Here is a 9,939-nt window from a genome sequence, read left to right on the forward strand (position 1 = left end):
AAAGTTACCTATTGAGAAACAAGTGTCTTTCATAGCCGTCAGTGCTGAAAAAAATAATACATGTGATTAAATTGAAGAAAAATCACTCACAGGCGTGAATGAGTGTTGCTGACCCTGCAATGGACTGGTGTCTCATTCAGGGAGTCTACAGCAATATGAATACGAAACAAACAAAACCCTCCCTTAAAATGTTTCAGGTGTAAAATGAACGAGGGAGGTGAGAGCAACTTCACCCAGGTGTATGACAACTGGACACTGTCAAACACCTCAGCGGAGTCCTTCATGCCGAGGAGCAACATCACCTATGTTGGATTTTACCTGCACCAGCCGTCTATAGCGGCCATCTTCATCGTGTCCTACCTGCTGATCTTCCTGGTGTGCATGGTGGGGAATGGAGTAGTCTGCTTCATCGTACTTAGGAGCAAGAACATGCGGACTGTGACCAACTTGTTCATCCTGAACCTCGCCGTCAGCGACCTCCTGGTTGGAATTTTCTGCATGCCCACCACGCTTCTGGACAACATAATTACAGGTGAGCAGCCGATTCTTCAAAGCTTTCACCGGTTGACTGGAGACTACAAGCACAATTTAATTACTTATCCCTTTCTCAACTCTCCTGTAACGGTTAATAAAAGGTAGTCTCACTTGGAATCACTCCGATGTTTTTTGCGCAGCCTTTAGCAGGGAGCCGAGATCACAGGGTGGGTGTGATGTCAAAAATAGATCCATAAAACATTATTGTATAAAATCAAAACATGCCTTCCCGGTGATTAAAAAAAAAAAAAATACCTGACTATTTTAAAAGGTGCTGTTGTTGCATTTTCCTTGAATTGCTGCTTCACGTCTAGTCGTAAAAAAGACAAAACAAAACGCTGCGACCTGCATTCTGAATGCAACGTGCCAATCCAACACCCCATAAAAATCTGCATTCATGATCCCACCGCAGCGGTGAGACATCAGGCCAACTCCGCTGCAGAGCATCATTGTCTGTTTTTGCACCACGACAGCTCTGAAATGTGTCTGAAATGCGATGGGTGGCTGGAGAAAAGACAGCGGGGACTGCTCCTCTAGCACTATTCAAACTTAAAAAAAGAGACGTACATGTGGGGAAAGTCATCATTTTTGTGGACTGCAGGTAAATCTGGCCTCAATGTGTTTTAAATCAATTTTCCAAAGATGTTCAGTGTGAGTGCAGTCCAACTCTCTAAACACAGAAAACAAAAACCAAGCCATTCGTTCACGCTCTTTTCACCTCAAATTCCTCATGAAGTGTCAACCAACAAATATGATATAAATTGTCACTTAGTGTTACTTAGTTTGCAGTTTCCATCACATACATTGTGGAGGTATAACATTGTGTATTGTTGTTTTCTGGCATGTCCAATTAGAATAATGAGAATGATTAAGAATAATTTGGTTTCATGCTATGATTGTGTCAATTATGGATCTCCTTCAAAGAGTGTGAACATTTCCACAAAGAGAAAAGAGAATCCGAACAACAGGGAAAGAGTGAATTGCTCATTCAGCCATCCAGCATTAGGAACACAGCCAAGCTTGCTGAATAACCAGATAGGCTAGTGATGATTACTGCACGGGTACAGAATGAGATAGCGATCCAAGTGAGCCAAATCAGAGCAGATTTTGAAAATTGTTTCATTGAACTTAACAGTTGTTTGATGCAAATGCTTCTCAAGGAAAACAGAAGGAGCTAGATGGAAAACTGTGCCGGCGCAAGGGGGATATTGTGACCACGTTCAGCGGTCGGTCAGCTGGATTAACTTGAGGAAAGAAAAACGTGAATCTCCGTGTCGTAATTGCAAACCGAAATGCATAATACGCCAAACAAGCCCTCGAATTCGGGATGCTCTCTATGAATATAAAATGATCCAAAGGGCCTGAAGATTATTTAGATAGGCTCTCAACAACCGCTTGAAATATCTCTAATGTCTCACACACACACACACACACACACACACACACACACACACACACACACACACACACACACACACACACACACACACAAACCAAAAATGGTCATCTATAACAATAATTAACGGCGCAAATGCCGTTTTGGGGCAAGAAGGAGAGCTGATAAAAACATCCAGAGCGTTCATACAACATCCAGAACATACAGTATGTGATCAGCTCATGAGTTTAAGATTTATCTCGCTGGTCTAAACTGTGGCAGCATAGGGTTTCAGCAGCAGTCCTCTGTGCTTAAAATAATAGACATACTGTCGATCAAACAATGCCTGAATCTTAATTAATTAATGACTTAAACCCCAAGATGAACATGACTATTATTAACCTGTTCTAGACACTGTACTCACGACACTAAACTGGTTAAATGATATATCAAAAACGCACCAGACACAGATGTCCTGGGACGGCGGGGGGAGTTTATTGATGGATAATTACTGTCCAATGAACGTCTGTTGGCAGGCTACCAGCGGGCTGCGGGGCCCGGCTCCGCCACTAATAATGAGGTTGCATAAACCAAGATGGTCCCTAGCTTTACTGCGGGGAAAGGTGGGATTAAATACATCTATGACAGATTACATTTGTGAGGGTTCAGCCTTTGCACTACACCAACAGCGATACCGAACTTGTTATCTAATCTAGTTGGTGATTTTAAATCCTATTTCAGACAGATTACAGAAGCCAGAGGTTATAGTGATGATAGCCAGCATTTCTGGAATTAATTTGAGCCAGACGTTAGAGGATATCTCTTCTGACAGCTTTGATAGAGTTGCGGCAGCACTGATAAATTCCCCTTGAGCAAGCTGTCGAGCCCCCTCAAGGCACCTCCCTCGGATCTTCAGTGCAGAGTCCCTGTAATTATGCTTGTGTGTGTGTGTGTGTGTGTGTGTGTGTGTGTGTATACGTGTGTGTGTGTGTGTATACGTGTGTGTGTATACATGTGTGTGTGTGTGTGTGTATACGTGTGTGTGTATACGTGTGTGTGTGTGTGTGTGTGTGTGTGAGTGTGTGTGTCTGTGCATGTGAATACAATTAATATATGGTAAAGCAGCTGAATGTATCTTTCCTTGTTGACAGGTTGGCCTTTTGGAAGCCTTGTATGCAAAATGAGTGGCATGGTACAAGGCATCTCTGTGTCGGCATCTGTTTTCACCTTGGTCGCCATTGCAGTTGACAGGTACGGTGCTACTTTTTCGGTTTCTGTACTGCCTTTTTAAATCTGAAAATCTGAAATGCCGAGGGCTGGGTATTGTTTAAACCTTTTCCATGCTTTGACTTGGGCCATTTTCTATACCTATTTTCTTGACGGAGTGAAAGCTCATACAGCTATATTAAAATATTCAGTTGGGTAGCCTTTAAAAAAAAATATCCTATTTAACAAGAGGAAAATGACACAGTTACTGTTACTGTACAAGCCTTGAGGTTTTTTTTTGTTGGCTCACTTATGCTGAAGAAATAAATTACAATGGCAGAAGATTTTGTTTTTCAATATTCGTCGAAAGTATTAATGCAATTCAGTCGCTGCTTGAAAGGTATTGGATTTCAATACCCAGTCCTACGATTAAAGGACAGGGTCACCATTTTCTAACACAGGTCTTATTAGAACGTTGGTTCCCATCATTTATAACACGATACAACCTCGTGGAATGCTTTATTAATGTAAACCTGGATGTACTGCGGAAATTGCAAAAAGTAGTTGTAATTAAATTGTGAGACCACAGTACTGTTATTCACAACTGTGGAAAAAATACACTAAACTATAATGTGAGTTTGCTGTTCTTGCAAAGGAAATCAAACTTTTTTTCAGGCTTTAAATGTTCGCCCCATTGGACTGCATTCAAGCAGTACGTTTCTCAGCAGTTAAGCATTCAGTTAGATTGTTAACACACACCATGGGAACGGACAATTTTAATGAGGCCTGGGTGGAAAAGTGTGAACCTATCCTTTCCGAATTGTTTTATACTTTGCTTACTGTTACTTAATGCTTATTGAGGGTCGGAGCCTCTTTCAAGCACAGGTACGTTTTTGGGAAGATTAGTTAGAGTTCATCAACGACTGCCAAATGCATTGATTAAACTATGCATTCCTACATTTATGGGCCCCATAAATAGAGCTTTCATTACAGGTCGTACTGGTCTGTGTATGACCCCATTCAGTTGATCTGAAACTTATCCGCTCTCAAAATGATACCACAGATGTCATAACTGTTCATATAGGTGAAAACAATCACACATGAATCCAAGATAATCACTTTATGAATTTTACGAGATGGTTGCGAAATGTGCCAGTGGGGATGTGTTATTACTCTCACAAACGTTTGCTGGCACCAGTGCTTGGCAGCGCGTAGAGACTGTGACGGAGCATGAGCGCTGAAAGTACCTCTGCTCAATTTAGACAATGTGACATGAGTTGGCGTTCTTCCATGGACGTCTTCTCATTGAGAAAAATGGTGAGCATCTGCCGGGCGGCCGCATGGTTAGATTTGGATACCGCCAAAGGGCCTAAATCTCTTCTGACGAAGACACATGAGCTTTTGAGCTCTTTGACAGAAAAACAAATTAAACAAATGTTTCCATCAACCGCAGGCATGATGTAAATAGCCCCCCTGATGCCCTGGATAGAAAGTATATACAACTGTTGGACTAGGACTGTTGACCCTCAGGCCAAACGCACATATAAAGCGGTCTTTGCAGTCTGTCTCGGGTATATTTTTGTGTGACCTTAATATTATCTTAACCTTCAGCCTTCATAGTGAATAGTTTATAAAAGAGACTGTTGTGAAGTCAAACAACCACCTTCACTATAATAGAAATCAGGATAAGAATATAAGAAAAACAACTTTCACATTCAGTTCTGTAAACATTATAATTGCTTTTCTTTTGGGGAATGTATTTGTTGATTTTCCATTGACTGAGTAACCAAACAATGTGGAAGGTTTCCCTGCAACGCTGCACTCATCCACTTTCAAACTCCAGGCCCTTGCACATAACACAACCCGGGTTCCCCTCCAGATAGTATGTAGTTGTAAAAGTCTTGCATAGTCTTGTGAATTAAAACATTGCTGTGCCCCATATAAGTTATATTCAGCTCTTACACTGGTATAACCTTTCAGACTCTATGACAGATTTTGAAAAGTGGACTGCTGCCATTTCCTTACTTTCTTGTTTTTCCAATTTTGGCAGGTTCCGATGCATCGTCTACCCATTCAAGCTAAAGCTGACAATATCCACAGCCACCCTGATAATAGTCATTATCTGGGTTCTGGCCATAGCAATTATGTGTCCCTCTGGGGTCATGCTGCAAGTGACCAAGGAGCAAACTATTCGCGTGTTTTTGGGATACAACAACAAAACGAGTCCGTTTTATTGGTGCAGAGAGAACTGGCCCAACCAGGAGATGCGGAAAATATACACCACTGTTCTATTTGCAAACATCTATCTCGCTCCCCTGTCCTTGATCGTAATCATGTATGCCCGGATTGGCATCATGCTTTTCAAAACAGCCGTTCCAACAGGGGGTAAGCCGGGCCACGACAATCGGCACACCGTATCAAAGAAGAAACAGAGGGTGATTAAAATGTTATTAATAGTGGCTTTGCTTTTCATCCTCTCCTGGTTGCCTCTGTGGACCCTGATGATGTTGAGCGACTACGCTAGCCTGACCGAGCAACAGCATCGAATAATCAACATTTACATATACCCCTTTGCCCACTGGCTAGCGTTCTTCAACAGCAGCGTCAACCCCATCATCTACGGCTTCTTCAATGAGAATTTCCGCAGAGGGTTCCAAGCGGTGTTCAAGTTCCGCCTGTGCACGGCCAACGGGCAACGGAGGAAGACGTACTCCCACAGACTCCAAGGGAACTCTGTCCTTCCAGCCAATCCACAGGCCTCTATCGAGCCCATCTCTCTAAACAGCTTGGATAACAACACATCCAGGCGACTGAACCAAGTCAATGAACAGGACTTGGTCATGGAGGACCTAGAAAAGGTGTCTCCCAGCAGTGGCGGCGTGACCGCAGTGTCCATCTGAGGGCTCGGAAGATATATTCTTGAAGGTGGTAGGCGTGGTCACAACTTTCCCTCAGTGCTATGGCTCATTTGAGTTTTACCATTTTTAGTTCATTGAACTTGCCCCGCACAGGCAAAAATTTCATTTTTAATACCCTATAAAATAAAAAGTACAGTAAGATAAAAGCACAACTATGTATTCATTATGTTGAATGTCACATACCTCTTAATTTATATCTGCATCAGGAAGACAGCTGAGACAATTCTCTGCCTCTCAAGTGTACAGCATTCTAAGACCTTCTTAAAATGTGGTTTGTATAACACTCATAACAGGCTTGTGACCTCATAAACTACTAGAAATCACAAAATTAACAGTTTAAAATTACCACCGATGGAAATTTTCAAATAATGGCTACAAAATATGAATCGATTTAGCGAAGATTTCAGTGTAATATTCCTGTACAGGAGGTCATTTTCCTGAAATGTGATGCAACTTCTTTATCACCCTTCCACCCCTCTACTGTACGCAACACAGGCAGTTTACGGACAATGACTTCATGGACACTTGAATTCCTCATTATCAGGAACTAGCCTCAATGGGCCATTGAACGTGCCGTCAAAATTAGATGCCCGGAGCTGCTGTAGCCCTAGCGCAAATAACATGAATTTAATTTTCGTTTTGAATACTTTATAAATCCCTCTGGGGGAAATGAGGCATCCACTGCATTTGACCCATCCTATACATAGGAGCAGTGGGCAGCCGCAGGGGGCAGCCGCAGTGCAGTGCCCAGGAACCAACTCCAGCTCTTTTGCCAGTGCCTTGGTCAGGGGCACCCACAGGAGTATAAACCCCCAACATACATTTCTTTTAGATGGTGGGAGGAAACCGGAGCACCCGGCGGAAACCCATGCAAACATGGGGAGAACATGCAAACTCCACTGCATAATCTGAAGGAAACTACTGAAGCCCTGGCTGAATTTAAATATGAAAGATTGGCAATGGGAATGTTTGGAGGAGCTTCTTACCTTGATTATACATTTAATTGCTTTTACACGCCCACAGTGACTGCACACATGTGCAGCTGTGCCCATCTTCCAACTGATCAACACAGTCTATACATCTGGTAATGTACGATAGTTTGCCGCTGTTGCAGTAAATAACATACACTGTTACAAGCATCATAGAAAACTATGTATCAGGACAAGCGTCATTGTCATGTCTGAAAGAATCGTAATGGTGCCCAAACAAAATAGAGACAAAGCACATTTAATTATGTGTTAAACATTGTTCTAGCTCTCATCTGAATACACAGCACTCCCAGCAGATTAGCCAAAGTGCGTTGCGTGGCTGGAATTGGTTGATGTTGAGGTTGTTCTTGGAATCCAGCAGTGCACTGCGAGATTCTCCGCAGACAGAACCCAACGGCATGCCGCAAAATTCAACAAACATTGCAGCGCCAACTTGCTGGAACTCCTCTCATTGTAGGACTGGGTAATGAAATCCAATACTTTTGACTCAAAATGTTGAGTCGGGCCAGACAGCTCTGTGCAAAACGCTTAACTGGAGATTGAATCTGTGGATTTGCGATGTGTATCAAGGCTTGATTATTTGGGTGCTATTTGTCAAAATGGCAAAGGAGGGACAATCAACACACTGACTTAAATCTGACTGTAGCTGTCAGACCCTTGTAAGGAGGACCGTATACTATTAGGCTTTGTTCAGACTATAGATTGAAGTGGCCCAAATCACATTTAATTTGATTTACATTTTTGTCTACTGTACATCTACACCACCACACGAGTGCAACTTGATTTCAACTCCCCCTCATGCTTCAGACATGAATAGAATTGAATTGCTCAGAATGTGAACAGCAGGCCGCCGTCCCGTTTTTATATTGAATTCCGATAAAATGCCGATCTTTAAGATCAGACCTGAATTGAAACACTCAAATTAACTATTTGCCACATTGCTTTTGCCTACGTTGCTATGACAACCTCACAGACATCGCTACGAGCACATGCCTGTCCGATAATAATATCAATGAGCGTATGAATTTACATACAGTACAGGTCTAAACATTTAAATGTTATGGAAAAATGATTGAAATTCAACAATGAAAATCTGAATCAGTATTGAATTTTCTGTTAGGACTATTTTTTTTAACACCATATAACACCAATTTTACTGACGTTAAATAACATGTTCATTGAAGAGTTAATATTCGTACGGTAGCTCTCAGCAGGCATGGCTTTGCAGCACTCGCTGATGATCTCCTTGGTAGGTTTGATTTGATTTTGTTTTCACTGTTTCACCGTCAACATCCCATTATGGACATTTTCTAATGATCAGGAGGTGCCGTTTCTTATCTCGATGCGCCTCCTCTTTTTTTCCCCCACGTTCACACGGTCCAAGCTCAGGCCTTTGGTCTATCCCTGCTTTGTTTTTGCTTTTTAACTTACTACAGCCTTCACAAAGGGAGGTGACCAAATGTAAATGCATGGGTGGTTATAAAAAAAAAAAAAGATGAATCAAGCGATTTCTATGAGGAATAGAGTTCCCATATGAACTATGGGACTGGCAATAGCCTCGCAATTCCTCTGGGTAGCGCGGCATGTTGTACCTTAAAAAATATATTTAAAAAGTTTGATTTGTTTAAAAAATGTAATTCCGAAAGCCTCGCCAGTCACTGTCCTTTCGTAACACATTTGTTTTTTTCAGGTCTCGCGTTTCGCCTTTGTCCTGCTCAACAATCTCCCCCACTATGTAGGGTTGTACCATGTAGCTCTCTGAAAATACTTTGTTGTCCCCCTTTTAAGAGGCCAGAGGTGATTCAACATCCCTCCCATCTGTCAAGGAGATTTTCAAATGAGGTTAGTTCCAAAGCCCCGACCCAAAATGCAACGCATCAGAGGGGAAACCATTTGGTTTTTTGGTCTCACTATTTCATTTACCATGGGTCACTCAGGCACACACCTCACTAGAGCTCTTTTTGTTTATTGACTGTGGAACGTCAATTATATTTAGCAAAGCTCCAGATGGAACAACAGAACCATTTCGCAAATGGCCTAATATCAATTAGCATGTCGACATAAATTAATACTCAAGCTCATTTGCGTCCTAGAAATCCACATCAATTATCAATGATGTAAATCCACGTACACAGGAGTGGAGGGAACACTATATTTACAATGTGAACTGCTAACTTGCACAATTAAAAAAAAAAAAGGTTTTCAGGACTTTGAAACCCGAAGTCACGTCAGAAAGAAGGTCTTGGGATATTGGAATACGTATGTTTTTTTTTGTATATATCACAAGTTTATTATGAATGTGCCAAGTCCTTTCTGAGAAAACTGCATTGTGACATTATGTTATCTCTTTATAAAACAGTGTTGTGTTTTACCTAATGATACGTGCGGGGGGGGGGGGGGGGGGGGGGGGGGGGAGGTATATTGTCTAAGTTTGTGTGATATAGTCTACAGCTTGGATTTCAAGTGCTCATATTAAGCTGTCTGTCTTTGTGCACCGTGATTGGTTATTGAAGTTCTATCTGAAAAAACACAGCAACTTTTCTGGTATTTCATCATACTGTACTCTAGGTGTTTTCTGTGTTTTAAAATTCCTGGGTAGGGACCTGAATGCTGTTTGAATGGGCGTTGGTTTAAATTTTATTATTTTTAAATTATTTTAATTGAATTATCTTCTTCTTTGTGTAGTGCCAAAACCAATTTTCACCACAGAAGCTAAACTAAAACTAAAGCAGATCGTGAATTAAATCAGTAGCATTTCCAGCTTTATCATCTCTTGTTGCAAGGAGTTACCAGCAATGTATATACAATAAATCAACAAAGTAATAAATAAATATGTGTAAAAAGAAAAAAGATGGACAAAAACAAAAAACAGAACACAAAGCTGCTGACTATATAGATAGGTAATTATCATAAAAGC

The 9,939-nt window shown here is 41.4% G+C and overlaps 1 protein-coding gene across 1 annotated transcript; it reads left to right on the forward strand.

Moving 5' to 3' along the window:
- Positions 1-204: 204 nt before the first annotated feature.
- npffr2a (neuropeptide FF receptor 2a) lies at positions 205-6,015 on the forward strand (the record flags this gene model as incomplete). Its single annotated transcript, XM_080003442.1, has 3 exons — positions 205-532; positions 3,061-3,160; positions 5,166-6,015. 3 exons carry the CDS (start codon positions 205-207, stop codon positions 6,013-6,015), a joined length of 1,278 nt encoding a protein of 425 aa, XP_079859568.1.
- Between the last annotated feature and the right edge of the window lie 3,924 nt (positions 6,016-9,939).

This window comes from Zeus faber (genome assembly GCF_960531495.2).
Source record: "Zeus faber genome assembly, chromosome: 7".
NCBI lineage: Eukaryota > Metazoa > Chordata > Actinopteri > Zeiformes > Zeidae > Zeus > Zeus faber.